Genomic DNA, 17,665 nt, shown 5'->3' with positions numbered 1-17,665 from the left:
TCTCCTTGCTTTTCAGCAAGTTCTGCTGAGATCCAGGCAGTCAGCTATAATAGAGCTTGTTCACTAAGAAATGTGAACTAAGGAAAAAATTTAACTTGCTCAACTGAAGGAATGTTTCTTAAAATCCAGCACTGAATACACATCACAAACTGGCCTTGGTGCTCTGGGCACTGAGCAGACCTGAAAATACAGCTCTATGGGAGATGGGTGCTAAGATCAACTAGTCAGAGGGGCAGGGCACTTCTGTAAGCATTAGCTTTAATGATTAGCAGCTAGATAATGGTGCTAATGTCAGGTGTGTCTCAATTTTGTCTGTAAACTGGAGATACCATTCTACAAGAGATAGAAACAAGTTAAATTACTAGCAGCTGCTACTTTTAAACTCATCCTATATGGGTTAATTAGTTTCTACTTAAAATATAAAAAGCTGTTGCTTTTTTAAATGGACAAATTTAAATGGACAAATGTGTATTTCTCCCTTTGGAGTCAATGGAAATTCTGCAGCTTACTCTTGTGGAACTGCAGGTTTGCTATAGAGTGAATTTTTCAATACATGAACATGAATCAAATAGGAATTTACAGAACAGACAATATGGGCTTGAACCTTCATTGGAGCAACTTTTTTGACATTTTGTTAATATGAAACTATGCTAAAGCTTTAGCAGACCCAAACCCATTTGCCAACCTGTTTCCTTAGGGAAAAGTGTTCTTACTCTCTGAAATCGCCATGACAGACAGCATGCTAGGGGAGGGAGCTAATTGTCCCCATTAGTCATCACCTTGTCAGGATGACTGGCAGTCAGTAGCCTTCAGGCTTGCTTGAAAAGCTAAAGCTAGTTAAGATCTTCTTAAGTCTGGGCTGGAGAGACACCTCTAGACCCGCTGCCCCTCAGTGACACCTGAAAAGCTGGTCCAATATTTTATGCCAGGTCTTTAATATGTCTGCTAGTTTCTTCTTCTTCCAAAACTACTTTCAAGTAATGGGGGAAGGGGAAAACAAGGGAATTCAAGGTTTGAACTGCAGCAGGGTCTCTTTCCAGCCTCCTCCCCCTGCGATATTATTCTTGCAAGTGATTGATGACCAGGGCTATGCAGGAACAATTTGTTACTAACTAAAATAAACCACTAGGGTGCAAAATAGCCTCTATAAAAAGCGTAGCCATTTCTGGAAAAATCTCTGCTTTTTAAAGCTGTGATGTATTGAATGGAATTTACCATCGGAGTCTTCACAAGTAGCTGTTGGAAGCAGTTATTAAAGTAGGTATTAGGCTAGATTCAGATCTTGTGCAAACAGTTGTAGCTCCCTCGAATACAATCACACTGACAGGCTGGTTTCAGTCACTTAGGCAAGAGAGAAGCAAAAAAGTGAGAGACGCTAGCAGAGCATCTGCTAGTTAGATCAAAAAAAGTCTGTCTTGTTGGCAGAGCTATTGTCCTTTGGTCACACCAATCCTAATTTGAGTCCTGCTTGCAGCAGCACATAAAACCTGTGACAAACACAGTCATGCTGACATTGAGGTGGGTGCCAAAAAAAGATAATCACAAGTACTTGAGACTGCACAGACAAAAAAGATAAAACACAAAAAAAAACCCCAAACCCCACAGACCCAGCAGGTCTGAAATTAAAGTTAAAAAAATAATAAATTAAATTAAAAAATAGGACGTTTCTTTTTCTCCCCAATCCTCATTCAGTATAAAAAGCAATCCTCAAAAATTGCAAACACACGCCTGGATGAGATCCTTTTCCAGAAATTCAAGTCTGTGTCTGTGCACTGCTTAGCCCAAGGCTAGGGTGTGTGCAAAACAGAGAAATACTTTATATCTCCAGACTTACAGCGTTTTTATTCATGACTGTCTATGAACTCTCCTATTTGTTCTGGTTGCTGTTTGGGTCTTTTATTGTGCCCGACAGAGCAATTTGGCTTGGTCTAGAAGTGATTCATCTAATTACTTTGAAGAGCAACAAAATCCTCAGCAGAGATTAACAAACGTTTCTTGTAGTCCACATCGAAGAGCAGGACTGTGTAGGTCAGTTGCTGGCCTTGCCTGGGGCATTGATGAAGCAGCATAAGGCTGAGTGTGCAGCAGAACCAGAGGTGAATACAACTGGTTAAAATGCATAGGCAAGCCCATTCTCCTTGGCCAAAAAGAATGCTACAAAAAGCCTCTGAGACTTGAAGCACTGACATACTCTGTGGGTTACAGTTAATTTATTCATTGGATTCAAGCCGTACTACAGATAGAGACAAGGCAGCAAAAATAACTATTTCTGTTGTCCCCTCCTGCCCCATCTGTATTAGTAATCTGGATAAATACGTAAGTCATCTGTAATGACCACTGACAGCTCTTCTTGAATTAACTCTGCAAAAATATGCAGCCTTTTCTGTACCACCCCAAATACTTCACATAGGTCTGCTTTATAGCACAGATTTTTCATTTAGCCCCCAAGATAGCAGTTTATTTTCAGAGCTTTATTTACTTCCTGAAAAGGTATTTGGTTTTTTACAGTTTTGAATAAACGTATTTTCAACTGTCTTGGTGCTCATGAGGATATAATACTAAAAAGAATGCTCCCAAGAGTATACGCAAATAGACTGGCTTTGAGTTAATGAGAAAAAGGTTTCTTGGTCTGGCCTGGGTTGAATCCTTGCAGCCAGCTTGACTTCTCCAGAATTTCTTTGCTGTTTGGCTCCTCTTGTGTACGTCTGTCACATACGAGCTACTTGTCAATTCTCCCTGACCCTGCCTGGAGCACTTGTGGTTTTGGTGATGTTGTGGTTTTGATTAGATTAATTTTTTACTTCCCTCCCCCCTTGCCGGCTGTGCAGCGAAGGCACGCTCACACATTGCATTAACCAAAAGAAAACGATGGCTTTTTCTTTCCCTCCTCTGAAAAAGACAACTCTATTGCTCTCTTAATGACAAGTAAAGCCACATTATTAGAAATGTGAGCACTTGCGCTGCATTGTGCAAAGGCAGGATGAGGTTTTGCTTTTAATAATAGGTAATTATAAATGCACCGTAATTAGACACTAAGGAAGGGAGTTCACCTTTCTTATTCCAGCTTATAACGAAGATGCCCTCTGGTGGCTGCAAGGTAAAATGTTATTTAAGCTCTCGGGAAGGACAGCGGCGCTGGGGCAGCGGTGGGCTGAGATCTCCCCAGTCTGTCCCCCTGCTTGCACCGGCAGGCAAAGGCAGCTGCAGCAGAGAGAGCCCCTCTGAGCTCAGGGCTCTGCTCCGCTCACTCACCTGTGTGACACCGATTAAAAAAGGATGGGTCCCAAAGGTTGGGTTTGCTGATGAGGACAATGCTGTTTAGGAAATTAATTGCAGCCTTGAGACGGGGCAGCACCGCACACTGCAGGGCTGATCAGATGATCACCATCTGGAATAGATGAGCTGTGCATACACTTACTGTAATACATACAATGGTATGGTTTGTCCCGAATTGTTTTCGCAGAGATGACTGGATAGTTTCATCTGCAAAATATTTTCAGGAGCAGAATTCCTGGAACTGCCCAATTCTGCCTTTTTAAATTTTTTTCAATAGCTGAAATCTGGATTTTCAACATTTTAGTACAAAATTCACTCTAGAATGCTAGAATGGAATGTAAAGCTTTGCTGTTCCTAGGGTCACTAGAGTGAAGATGGAGCTAGGCCACTCTGTTAAATAGTTTACCAAGAAACAACTTAAAACCCAAGGGTTTCCACTCTTCTGCTTCCACTACTTCCCTACTGCTGTCCTTGTTCAGTAACTTCCATGATGCAAGAGCTCATGGCACAGTGGCATCGGGCTTTTTACTATGTAAAGCCTGTGCCTTGCTTGATGAGCTGCCTCCTCCCAACTCACGCATGAACCCTTTGCCTACGGACAGCTGGAACTTGTTGAACTATGGAAAGTGAGACGAGCAGAGCTGAAGGAGGTCATGAACTCAGAATACAAGCAGCTGGCAACTTCTGGAGCACTGTATTCTACCCAGCTGCACTGGCCTCTCTTAAAGCTGTTTGAAACCTAGTTTTCATTCTGTTTTGGCACAATCAGCACCACTTGGAGGTCCTGAATACCCACCCCTCCAACTGCACTTCACCAATGCCTTCTTGACATGAGGAAGACCTGGAGTACATCGCTCCCTTGCTCAGTCCATGCCATATACCCCCTCCCCTCTCCTGGGGCTGCAGCTGCCTGTGCGAAAAGGCCCAGCTCTGATCCAGCCCAGCTGCAGAACCCTGTCTCAGACTGCTAAAACAAAGCTGGGAGAAAGTCTGTGGAGAGATAAGAAAGGCAAAATTACAGGCAGAGGTAGAGCTGTGGAGACAGGGGTGCCAGCAGCTCAAGGATTCAGGAGGGAAAGCAGCTACAAAATCCAGAGGAAGAGTGAGGCTAGTCAAGAAGTACCAAGTCTGCTTGTTGGGGCAAGCAATCAGTGACCGTGGCACTGATGGAGCTTGGCTGAAAGTGGAAACGTGGGTCTGCCCTGGGGAGCTGCAGGAAGAGGCCCTTTCCCTCCTGCCTGGTGGCTGCCTGGCCAGCAAAGGCACCGCAGGACCCTTGCTGGGTAAGCGTACCCACGGCTTGTGAAATCATACTTTTCTTTGCTGTGAGTTAGTCTGTAAGTAACTGGTTTATGCATCTAGTTACATATATTCTGCTTAAAGATTATCTTTCAAACTGGCAAACTTACAAAACTTACAAAAGCAAGGCTGTGACAAATACCTGTAAATACATTTGCATATTTTTTACATTCCTTGGAAGGCAGAAACCCCCAAATATTTCCTAGTGGGTAAAGACTGGGGCACACAAAGGAAAAGTCATTTTCTATCTGTGCTTGCAAAAAGCTAAAACTATTTACCAGAAAATCCTACTTACTAGTAAATTTTCTCTTGGCCTTCTTTTAAACCATTGTCTTATCCCATTTCCCTTAAGTGCTTCAAGGATATTGCCTGAAAACATCAGCCCTGTGTGTGAATGTCAGGTGGTGAAAATACCAGGGAAAACTCCTACTGCAGATGACTACCTAGGATCAGCAGTGTGTACATGCAGAAATCATTTCCCAAATGTGTTTTTCCTTGGCAACATTAGCATGTTAGGCTCTAAAACAATAAGAAAGCTGCCTGAGCAGGTTGGTGTGAACACCTGTGGTGTGCATGTGGGATGTTTTTATGCTGCCACATACCTTCATTCTGCACATTCTCCAAAGGTCTTTCTGTCCCAGTGAAGCTGTCGAAAGAGATCAGTTTATTCAGCTGCAGGGAGACCGACAAAACACAGCAGAATTCAGAACGCCACTGATGTTAAGTACTGAGCGAGGGGATACTGTTGAAAAAGGCAAGATAACTTCAACAGTTAAAGCTTGGCTGCTGACAAGCTGTCTTTTCTTCTTGGACATGGAAAAATACTCCAGTAGTATATTTTCCTGTGATATGACTTCATTACTACAGAAATGGGCCCCACAGGTTTCTCAGATGGTTGATGCAGTTAGAGCTGTCCTGAAAAGGAAAGACTGACTCATTCCACATGCAGGCTTTTCCACACTCCCTCTGGTAACCACACTGTAAATCTTTGCTGTTCTGAAATCAGCTTGGCTTTTCTCAGCTGGAGAAGTTGCCAAACAGAATAGGTTTTGTATATTCTAACCCCTATTCTGGATAGAATTAATGGACCAAGTCTGAAAGCCAAAAGCCTCAGATTTGTTTGGGTTAATCAACGCCAGAATTTGTTGGCTAAGGAATGACACAGATGATCTTTCACAGTTGAAAGAGTACGTCAGTGTTGCAAGTGTTTTGGAAGGTAATAGCATACGTGTCTTAAGTGCCACCAAATAACGCTCTGGCTTTCACAATAAGACACTGCCGGACAGGACAGGATTGAGTATCTTATTCCAACGCATGTGAAAGTTGGCAAATGCTTATGGAGCAGTTGATCAAAGCAAAAGGAACAAGTGCAGTGAAGTGTGCACAGGAGTACAAACTCATATAAATATTCTGGCACACGAAATGCATTTCTCATATGATGTTTCTGCAGAAAGTGAGGTGGCAGAGCTTTAGTCAATCATCAGGTTTGTCTGGATTGGTGCATGTACCGCAGCGTAAATTAAAGCTGGGAGGAGAGAGCAAAACACTGCTGCTTTTTTTTTTTTTTCCCCGAGAAAAACTGACAAAGTACCAGGAAAGAGCTCCACAAATATTCTAGCCTAATACATGCAAACAGTCATTAGCAGGGCTCAGCTATCAACAGGACTTTGCTACTTTGCCACACTGCTGTTAATGCATTACTTGCACTCGTCTTGCACCTGCCTAGTGCAGAAAACAGAGAAGATTTTGTTCAGTGCCTAAAGAAAGGCTACTTTCTAATCACTAACAGCCAACAACCAATAGGGTCTGTGCATGATCTTGCAAAAACATTTGTATTGGTACAAAATCATCCTACAAGAAAATGATGCTTAGAAGTATTTGTTAATAGGTAAAAAAATTATTCACAGCATGTTTGCAGGTAGGGTTCAAAACAAGCTGTGTGCAACAGGATGGAGCCAATGTTTGAACAAGCCAGTCTGTAATAAAACTGAGCTTTATTATATGTAACAAAAGTATATTACATAAAGACATTGCCTCACTTGGAGTATTGTGTGCAGTTCTGGTGTCCTCAACATAAAAAGGACATGGAACTGCTGGAACAAGTCCAGAGGAGGGCCACGAGGATGATCAGGGGACTGCAGCACCTCCCGTATGAAGATGGGCTGAGAAAGTTGGGGCTGTTCAGCCTGGAGAAGAGAAGGCTGCGTGGGGACCTCATAGCAGCCTTCCAGTATCTGAAGGGGGCCTACAAGGATGCTGGAGAGGGACTCTTCATTAGGGACTGTAGCAACAGGACAAGGGGTAATGGGTTAAAACTTAAACAGGGGAAGTTTAGATTGGATCTAAGGAAGAAGTTCTTTACTGTGATGGTGATGAGGCACTGGAATGGGTTGCCCAAGGAAGCTGTGAATGCTCCATCCCTGGCAGTGTTCATGGCCAGGTTGGACAAAGCCTTGGGTGAGATGGTTTAGTGTGAGGTGTCCCTGCCCATGGCAGGGGGGTTGGAACTTGATAATCTTAAGGTCCTTTCCAACCCTGACTATTCTATGATTCTATGATTATTGCAGATTGGCTGATAATAATGATACAACCTTGTATCAGGTAAAGGGTACAAATCTGAAAGTATCCATTCTTATCAAATATATTTGGAGCTACAGTAAGAGACTGGAAAAGCAAACCGATAGCACAAAGCCTTTCCAACCTGCATTATTCTGAATGTACAACATACAGCTTTTTCGAGGTAGTATTCACACTTAATTCAAAAAGACTGCTTATTGATCTGAAATTAACTCAGTTTTATGAACAAGAATGATGCAACAAATCCCTTTAAAAGTCTTCATCTTCACATCCATTAAATTTTATACAGGCAACACAGTGGGCCACTATTTAAATGATCATAAAATGCTTAAATTTTTTTCAGTCACAAGTCTAAATGTGCTTAATACCACACAGTGTGAGGGACTGGGTTGCTTGTTTTGTTGGGGCTTTTTTGCTTCATTAATAGTAAGAGCCATCATTATTAAGGATGTCTTTACTGCATAAGCTAATGTAACCTCTAAGTGAGTCCCTTTCACTAGCTCCACCAGAAAAACACGTATTTTCAGAGGGCTGGAGCACCTTTCCTACAAAGACAGGCTGAGAGAGTTGGGTTTGTTCAGCCTGGAGAATATTCCAGACCTTAGAGCAGTCTTCCAGTACCTAAAGGGCCTTACAAGAAATCTGGAGAGGGACTTTTTGCAAGGGCATGCAGGGACAGGACAAGGGGGAATGGCTTTAAATTGGGTTCGATTTAGGTTAGATATTAGGAAGAAGTTCTTTACTGTGAGGGTGGGGAGGCACTGGAACAGGCTGCTCAGAGAAGTTGTGGCTGCCCACCCAGCAGGCTGCCTGGCCTGCTGCAAGGTCAGTGGAGCCCTTGGTATATGTCAAAACCATGTGTACAGTGTAAAGGACTGTCGCCCAAGGAGAAGGAGGGTTCCCCAGGACAGCACAGCCTGTGGCAAAACAAGCCTCCCCTTTGCCAATCCAGCACTGGATGCAAGTCACAGGAACCCACTGGATCACCTAGCCATTGCTCTCTGCCACTGGGTACACCCCTGAGTGCCCAAGACTAGGTCAAAGTCCCTCTCCTGGCACACTCATCGATACAAAGCTGTGTTGAGGACCACACAGTTGGTAAAGCATTTGGCTGAAGCAATGCAATAGTTTGCATTTTCCTGTCATTTTTTTCCCCAAGCCTTACTTTAGGCAGAGCAATCCTCTATCTGACATACATCAGCAGCAGCAGTGATCTTGCCAAAAGGGTAATAAAAATCAGAGACCATCTTTAAAGAAATAAAGTGCTTACAGATTGCAGCTGGAAGGCAAACACTTGGTATCATTTTGAATTCCAGTAAAGCATCACCTCTGCTCTCCAGAACTGGGAATGCCACCCAATGCCACCGCACGTGGGAAGGTGAAAGCACTTTCAGGCATCAACTCAGTGCTATGAACTACCAAAGTGACCTACATCTCCACCCTTCTAGAAAACTGGCCTGCATTTACAACTACAGTACGCAGGCCTGGTTACACATAAGCCTATGTGCAGGCTGACACAGAGGGCAACAGAGTTCTTGCATTCAAATCAGATATCTCATTATATGTTTTTCCTAAATCTTTTCCCGTCTTGTCTGAAAGAGTAAGTGACTTGAATGTGGTTTGAAAGAGTTAAAATTTGCTTTTACCAAAAGGCAGGAGGGAAAACCCCAGACTGTAAAGCAGAAAGCTACTTCAAGCACTTCAAAATGAACACCAAGGTTTTACCATGACCTGTTGGGTTTTCCCCCAGTAAAGGCAAGGCTGAAGGAAAAAGACGATGGATTTTCATTTTTTTGGATCTTTTTTATTCAAAAGTTTTCAAAGAAATAAAACAGAAAAAAGCTAACAATCTAATCAAATTTACAGTTCAAAAATGTCTTTTGGCGTTTAACAACAAGTCCTAGGAAACAAAACTACAGAGTTATCTTGAACCGGACAAATAAGTTACCACTGGCAAGTTTGTGGCACTAGTAAAACAAAAATAAAAAATTAACTCTCTTGATCATATAGATATCTCTATGAAAATCTTTTTTTTTTTTTCAATCTGTACAAAAGGTCTTTCTTCATAAATTAATTTTTTATAATTTAATGGCTGTCTACTATGTGATGTTTAAGTAACTGATTATTTCTTTATGTACAGAGGTTAAATTTCCCAAATCTTACCCAGACAATGAGTATGGCACTTAGTTCAGACATTTCTGGCAGCAGCTCTTCCCTCCCTCTAACACAGCTATCATACTGCAGTTTTAATTAACGCAAAAATATCAAGTAGTGAGAGATCCAGGTTTGGAAAGTTACCAGATACAGGCAAGGTGCTGCAGGAAGTCTGGACTTTTACAAAGCAGTAATATTCCAGGGAGCATAGAACCAATAATACCACAACTTCTTAAAAAAAGAAAAAACAAAAACACATCTCTTATGACTATGTATTTCACTAGAATCTACACTTCTCAGAGCAGCAATTTACTTTTGAAACTATGAAATGTCACCGACATCTATACTCCAATACTCACACAAAATTTAAAAACTAAAAAATACTTGAAAGAAACAACTGCTTAGCCCTAGCTCCCGAGCTAGGATGATTTGGTCTGTGGAAACAGGGAGGGCCAGCAACCTGTCCCAATACAAAAGGAAATAAACTTTGAGGTAGATAACTGATCATATACAGCTGACCAGAGAAGTACACAGTTTTGGAAGACAACTTAATTTATCATTCGATTTAAAACATATGCAATTGTAATAAAGAGCTTTAGTAGCAGTGAATTATCTAATATGTGAAGTACAAATAACTGTGTATTTATGAATCAGGAATTTCATAGTTTCAAAATTGGTTTTCTTTACACTTAACACTTGTAGTGATGATGTAAAGTGTGGCACTGCTTGGATCCAAGTCTTCCTTCATGCTTTTGTGTCCATACGTCAATTAAAATTATAAAACCTAAATGCAAATGTACAAAAAAGGCACATTCTCCTAACCGCAAACTGGTCCGGCAAAAATAAAGAGTACAGAAGACGTAATGCTGAGACAAATCAGAATTATTGGTTACTGGCTCTTTGTTCTTTGGTAAAGTTACCTTTTAAAAGTGCCAAGTCTTTTTATTTTTATTTACCTACTATAGAGAGCTAGTACCCAATCAATTATGCTTCTACTTACATCTCAGCGTATGTTTGAAAACAAGTCCTTTAGCTTTTGCCATTTTGCTGTAATAGCAACTTTTCTGTTTGCTAAGTCTCAGCACAATCCTCATCCTAAAGCACTATCATTAGTATAAAGGAAGGACAAAAACATTCGGTGATATCTCCACCCCAAACTCCCTACTCTACCTATGCTAAAACTAGAACATCAAGTTAGTTTCTGAAAAAAGGCAAAAAAAGATTTTACATTGCATCATACAGCAGAGTTCCTAAATCATTCAAACTACCAGAGGGAACTATTGGCATATGGCCTTACAAACAATTTATCCTATTAAAATTTCCCCAGTCAGAAAATGTGTTTCACACAAAACATTTTTTTTCCCTCTTGCATTTCACTACCTTACATATTATGTGAAAAATCATTAAAAACACTTACTACACATTAAAAAAGCCAAATTTTCAGCAATTTTTATTGACTACCTTTAAAAGCCCTATGCTGCTGTTTTACAAGGCATAATAGACCAGCTCATTTGGTCAAAGCATTCTACACCATTAGTTTGGACTACTTACTGAAACAGCTACAGCATTGAAAGATTTAAGGCAAATTGGAATTTATAGAAAAGGATAAGACACTTCACACTACATTAAAAGAAAAACAGAAAGCTAAAAGACCAGACACTATAACTGCAACACTGCACTAAAGCAACACTCACACACTGCAAGCACAGAACATCATCTTAGATGTTTTACTATTTTAAACTTCAGAAAACCCATTTCATACAATTACAAAAAAAAAAAAATAAAAAAAAAGGAAAGAAAAATAAAAAAAAGAAAACAACAAAATAAAAAGAAACCAAAACACAAATTCTGTCATGCACATGAATAAGTCTTCGTGGTCATCTGTGCATACCCAGAAATTCAACTTTTTTTTTTTTTGCGTCATAACACTTGATAAAAATTTTTCTTTACTAAAATAAACCTGTTCATGGGAACAGCTACTAGATGAATTTAAGGTTTTTCTTATGCACCTTATAGAACTTATAGCAAAAATAGTTTTAGTTGATTTCATTATAAATAACATTTTCAAGAACCTGTGCAAAACTGTCAATAATTCCTAAAGCACAATTGATCAGTAAAATCCATGATTGTTTCAGCCTTTGCACCCTTCTCCAGGCCAGGTCAACACTGGACATCTGTAACACAGAAAGGTCAGAGCTAGAGCAGAGTTACAATTGCACCCCTTTTTTCTAATGTAGCTGTTGACAAAACTAAGTAATTTCCTATTTTAGAGAGCTGTGAGAAGAGTAAGTGTATCCAAGTATAAATTTGAGCAGTAACCACAGGTGGCAATACAGGTGCTTGGCCCTTCCCAGGATAAGGGATATCTCTGCCAGGATACAGCCTGTATTGCACTTTCCCCCCTCTTATCTCCAATACCTGTTCAGCATGCGGAGTTCCCACTGGGGAACCCTGAGACTGCATTCAAAGCTATTCCCTTCTTTGTTGTTTTGTTATAGTTGTTTCCTTTTAATTGACCAAAAGTGCTTGAGTGCGTGAGCTTACTCCCGTGGCATCTCCAAGGCTTTTGATGTCTGGAAAAAGAACACAACTTTCTTTCGGCGCAGCCTCAGGGAGGCTATGTACAACAGCTAATGCAGAGACAGCTACTGTGCCTCCATCACTGCTAATACTTAACAGCAACTCAGGGCTTATTAAACTTGAAGGAAGACTTCCCAATTTACTGCATTGGCTTATATTGCCATATGGATTAAAAAAAAATGCACGGCTAATGAAAAGAGTTTAGTCAATTGCTGAATTTCTCAACACAAAACAAAGTCTGCTATTTTAAGGCTTGTACATTTATAGGTGTATATATAGTTATAACATGGTTTTCTTCTCAAGTCCCTTCGACTATTTTCACATGGCAACTTTCTGAAAAGAAGCTATAAAGTGATTAAATGTAGCTGACAAAGGAAAGACACTATGTATCTCTGACTGACTGTATCCACTTGTGCGGATATGCTAGTTGTCATTTACTCCCTATTTATGGCAATATGCATATTGACTTTTAATAGGACATTCCCAAAAGTGCTGCATGTACATTTAGACTGAAGTTGCAGTTTGACAACAGTAATAAAGCCACAACAATTAAGAGACTGCAGTGTATTTAGGGCAAGAAATAACTCTCAATTCCCTCCCCTTCACCTGTCCAAAAACCGACAAGTACCAACATGTTCCAGGGACAGAAATACCAAATGCCATACTCTGAGGCTGAAATTAGCTGAGTAATATTAACCTTCCCCACGTGCTCACTGCCATAGCCACTGCTGACATAGATTCCTCCGGCTTTCACTGCATATAAATACAGATTAAAGTACTTCTCTTAAGAATAAAATACATGGAGGATTGGCTTACAGCAAATGAACAGGGCTGCTCACAGAGCTCGGTATTCTACACAGTCGTAATTATAAAATGTGTCTCAGATGGGAACACACCTCATCCTTTCAGGAGACTCTTGCCTGGTCCCAGTCTATGGGAAAGACTGACAGACTGAGAGAGAGAGGCGGGACGGGGAGATGACATGCAGGATTACACTTCATCATCTACCACAGATCTCTACTGGTAAAGAGGTTTTACATGCCCACAGGGAAGACTTAAGGCAAAACAAATAATTCATTGAAAAGCAGCTAACACCAGCCAACAGCCTTGGCATGGGAAACGTGCAGGAACCATGATTTTAACACCAGGCAATGGATAACGGGAAGAGTCTGCGGCTTTGCTTTCTCCCTGCCCTGGAAGCAAATCAAGGATATGGGCTTTCTCTAGATACCAGCATTTGGCTAGGCTACAATAATAAACACAGGTCATGTGTTGCACTGTGCAGACTGTGCCTTCTGTTGAATGTGCGAAGTTTTCCCATTGGTTTGTTTCTATCTTTACATTCTTGAACATGTAAGAAGTTGCTCTGCCAAAAATGGGAATGAGAGCATTGTTGTCAAACAGCACATCTGACCTGCAAAATCCAAGGTAATGCCAAAATGTGTGTATTGTTAGATCTATATATTTTAGGGAGAATATCACACAATTGGAAATTCTTCACACATAACTGATTATCATTTTTTAGTATCTAATAAATGCTATGAAAGCTCTAGAAACCCGTTCTTAACAGCCTCTGGCACATTATTGCAACTGAACAGAATTTTTCACTATGAGGTCTTCAAAATTTGATTAAAATGATTTTGTATTCAAGCTGCCTGGTTTACAAAGCCCTGGGAAAAAGATGAGTTAAGAAAGAATGAAATTCCAGAATTTCAAAACATGGAGGGTGCAGAAGGGAACACTTAGTGCAAACAATACTTTCACACGCTGGCAATCTACAGAAAGCAAAATTTTGCACTGAAGGAATTCACGTGAAGTTAATTATTGATTAGTAAAGGCCACGCAAAATTGGGGCAGGAAAGTGAAACTCTGGAGTTGGAGCCAAACAAGGATGTGGATTAAAAAACAACTGTCAAAATTTTGGATCCAACTGCTTTTTGCTACAGTAAAGGATGAAAAGGGAAGTCTGCAGGAGAAAAGGTCAAGCAAGGATTTCTATCAGACCAACTCCATGCCTGTGGTCTGTAAGTCAGCCGCAATGCTGCTTCCAAATCTTACCATGTACCACAGAACTAGAGGATATTTTATGTGCAAATACAGTTCCCTTTATCATTGTGATTCTCTTAAGTTTCGCACTAATTCATTGTTCTTGTATATAGCACACTGCCAAGATGAACAAATTAAAATCCAACATAATCCAGTTATGCTATAAAAAATTATTAAAACTCTATTACTCATAATTCATTAACTCACTTCTAGAACCTGTGCTCTCCTCCCCGGCTTCTAACTATGGCCAAGTTCAAAGTAACCTCACTGCCTGTCCTCAGATTTATCTATGTTATTTATATGACATTAAAGAAAGAATTAAAACTCAATACAGAGCACTGTAGCTTATGAAATAAAGTATCTCTGAATCCACATCTTTCATGTGACAGGATGAACCCCTACCTCACAGTTACTTATTTTGCTGATACGTATATGGAGAATGGTCACTGGACGTCTCTACTGTAACTTGTTGCTGACCACTGGCTTCCTGCAAATAAAAAGGAAGACAAGACATGAGACAAAATCAGGCAGCATTAGCTGCTATCTGTATTTTGCTGTGGCTCATGCAGTTAGCAGTCTTCGAATCTAAAGTCTTTCTAATTTTTCTCAAGTAGGGTATTCCAAACTAGAGATGTTAATTTTGCATTGATTTACAATTCAGCAAACAAAGAAATAAAATGATCAAGCAAACCCTGTGTTACCTCAGCTGCCTTGATAACAAAAATAAACCACAAACCTTCAACATTATAAAAATAAATACACAGAGCAAGCAAATAACTACTAGTACATTTTCTACTTGAAAATGCTAAAGATCATTCTGCCCCTCTCCTTCTGAGGGTCAGCGAGAAGAGTATCTACTTACCACATGTACAAACACTACTGCTTTAAGTACTGTGGTGTGACTGGCACTAGGCAACACAAAGAACTGCAGCTGGGACTTAGCACACAGACCCCCAAGAAACCAGGGAATTAATTCAGCTGATAACGCTCTGGCAGACAGTGCTACCAGCTATTACCAAAAGCCCTTATCTGCATGTGGGTAGATGAATAAACTGAACCAAACAATTTCTAGAGTTTCTGGGCAAACAGACTTTGAAATAAAATGTTTTTCCTTACAGTCCCTGGAAGAGAGTATCTAGCACTCATTCCGGATACAAGAGCTGCAGTATACCTTGCCTAGCTCCTCTGTTAAAGAAGTACTGACCTATGAAAGGGTGTAAGGTATAGTAGACAAACTATTGTGTACCATTTAGTTATGCTTTTGAACTGGAATTGCAGAGGAGTTTTTTAGGCAAATAGCCTAATAAACAAGTGTCTTGAGATGCCAGAGTAAAATCAGGATTCTTTGCTAAAAGTTACAGTCATGGTCTGTTAGCAGAGAAGTTTGCTCACAGGAAAACTAAATGAAAGAAACAAAACTACAACATACCCCAAAGTTTTCCTATTGGAAGTTAGGCTTCAAAACCCATAAAGTTCATCTCAGTTATGCTCATATGGAATACTGCTTCAAGTACTGTACTGCTACAAGTACAGGTCATTCTTTGTTATACTACTATTTATATTAGTAAAGAATAATGATATTTTATAACATTAACATACAGTGTATTCACAGTGCACTCACAGTTACAATGTTAGGCTTTAAAAACTAGGTTTTCTAGGAATAAAACAAAACCCCCAAAACCTAGTATCATATTCATATGTCTTATCTCTGGTCTTTTATAAAATATACTGACCTCAACAGGAACCGCTGCTGTCTGGACATGTGTATATTGGGGTATGTAGGCTCCTTGCATAGCTGTTGTGGCTGGCATGTACTAAAAAGACAGGGAGTCCATTAAGTTGAGTTCTAGCCCAATGTAAATTTAAGAGTACTCAAAATATCTATCATGACACTGTTTAACAGATATTAACTGCTTCCCTAAAGCAATATACATGAGAAAAAGACTTTTGTGTTTGACATTAACAGGCTTTTCAGAAAAGTGAGATACCTGTTTCGAGAAAACTCAAATTTAGACTTCAAATTCTGCGTGAAGGACTTTTCTTTCTCTGCTAATCCAAATCATCATCATTTCTCCTGAAGAGTAAAACAACTATTTTTCCCTTTCCAATACAACTTTGGAGCTGTCTCCTAAGTTCCCTTCATTTGGTTTGATCTATTTTTATTTATTAATTTCCAATTTCTGATCAAATAATAGACCGACAAAAAAGAGCTGAGTAAGATTTAAAAATGGAAGCAGTTATTAATATTTTACTGGATGAAAGACTGAAGGACTACTTTTCCCTATATGCAGGCTGAACATGCACACTGTGATCGACATGCAGTATTTTCTACTTGTGTAAGTTCTAGTTTGCATTCAATTGCTACATACTGTTCCAGTACTGCCTAATGAAAGATGACTCATCTGCTGTGTCAGAGGGCTTATCATCGATGCAGGCTGTAGTGACATGGTGTGGTCCATGGAGGGAGTCAGTACAGCACCCTATTAGAAAAAAGAGAAAGAAGGAAAAGGTTGCAGCAACACTTGGAATTTAATTACATTTTGGATTTGAAAGTCTAAGTCCTTCCGATGTGATATACCACAAGAACTCTCCTTAGACCGAGACACTGACTCAGGGAGCAGGTCTGGAGCATTCTGAATATTCTACTTCAGCAGATGTGTTTTGTACAGTTTGGGAATGGGTTAACTACCTTGACTTCCTATTGAACACACAACTGAAGTACAATGCGCTTGAGACACCTGCTAAAAACACTTTGTAAAACATGAGTTTAACCAGATGCTAACTTTACAGCAAAAATCTACACATGCTGCCATAGATTCACTCAGGTTAAGCTTTGCAATTTCAGGCTTTAGGAAGAAATTCTTAATCTCATCTTTAGGAATGAAGGCTTTGGAAGAACATTTGTATTAGGAAAATTCTACCTGTCAAATGTGAAGTTCACATATAAGGCAGCTGCCCACTTAATGGCTGGATTCAGTAGAACACACATTCTGGAAGAGCAGGTTAGCAACACTGACTCTGTCTAAATATTAGCTGCTGTGATGATCTCTATCACTCCTACACCATTTTGTTAACTTCATCAAAAGTATATGTTGACTTTTTAAACACTTGAGATTGCTAAATATGGAGGACACACTTGTAAGGGTTCCAGAGTTATCTGAAATGGAGGATTATCAACAAATTTCATTTTACGAACCATGCTCTACAAAAAGATATTTCCAAATACTTTGTACGACTTATGCTTGCAGAAGTGTTGATTAAGACTGATGGAGGCTCAAAACTAACAGAAATAACTGCAGCGTACTGAAAGCCAGCACTCTGATTCAATAACTAATCCTTGAAAACAACAAAAAGAAAAGAAAAGAAAAAAACCCTGTAGAGAGTATAGTTGGAAAAACAACCATGTGATCAGTGTAGATTAAATGAGTCACAGGCACATCAAACACTAAAAGAATTTCCTGTCTGTAGACTGCAGGCTTCTCTGCAAAGCAAATGAGCAAGACAGCACCAGTCTTTGCACAGGCCAAAACTGAACTTAAGTCAGGAATCTAGATCTTCATTTTCAACTGTGAAATCTCATTTTGTATACCTGTGAAACTAACGCACCTTATAGCATTACAATTTATCAACTTGCGTATTTCACAGCATGGTGTGCAAGATTTTGTTTTTAAGAAAATCTGTGTTGACAAAAAAGCTAAAACCTGTTGTGTGCATGTGTGTTTAGCATCAAAAA

The 17,665-nt window shown here is 39.9% G+C and overlaps 1 protein-coding gene across 5 annotated transcripts in view; it reads right to left on the bottom strand.

Moving 5' to 3' along the window:
- Positions 1-8,934: 8,934 nt before the first annotated feature.
- RBMS1 (RNA binding motif single stranded interacting protein 1) overlaps positions 8,935-17,665 on the bottom strand; it is a 148,864-nt gene continuing 140,133 nt past the window's right edge. For 3 of the 5 annotated variants that reach the window (XM_065670603.1, XM_065670605.1, XM_065670606.1), the window contains exons 11-14: positions 16,302-16,412; positions 15,666-15,746; positions 14,335-14,419; positions 8,935-11,480 (exon numbers count right to left, since the gene is read on the bottom strand). In XM_065670603.1, the coding sequence (XP_065526675.1) occupies positions 14,342-14,419; positions 15,666-15,746; positions 16,302-16,412 (270 nt within the window). In that variant the 3' untranslated portion in view covers positions 8,935-11,480; positions 14,335-14,341. Of the gene's footprint in view, positions 11,880-14,334; positions 14,420-15,665; positions 15,747-16,301; positions 16,413-17,665 lie in introns of all 5 variants that reach the window. The other 2 variants (XR_010610731.1, XM_065670604.1) reach the window with 2 other exon arrangements.

Source organism: Lathamus discolor, chromosome 3, assembly GCF_037157495.1.
Source record: "Lathamus discolor isolate bLatDis1 chromosome 3, bLatDis1.hap1, whole genome shotgun sequence".
NCBI classification, from domain to species: domain Eukaryota; kingdom Metazoa; phylum Chordata; class Aves; order Psittaciformes; family Psittacidae; genus Lathamus; species Lathamus discolor.
The sequence above is the reverse complement of the archived record's forward strand: the minus strand, read 5'-3'. Positions and strand labels throughout refer to the sequence as shown.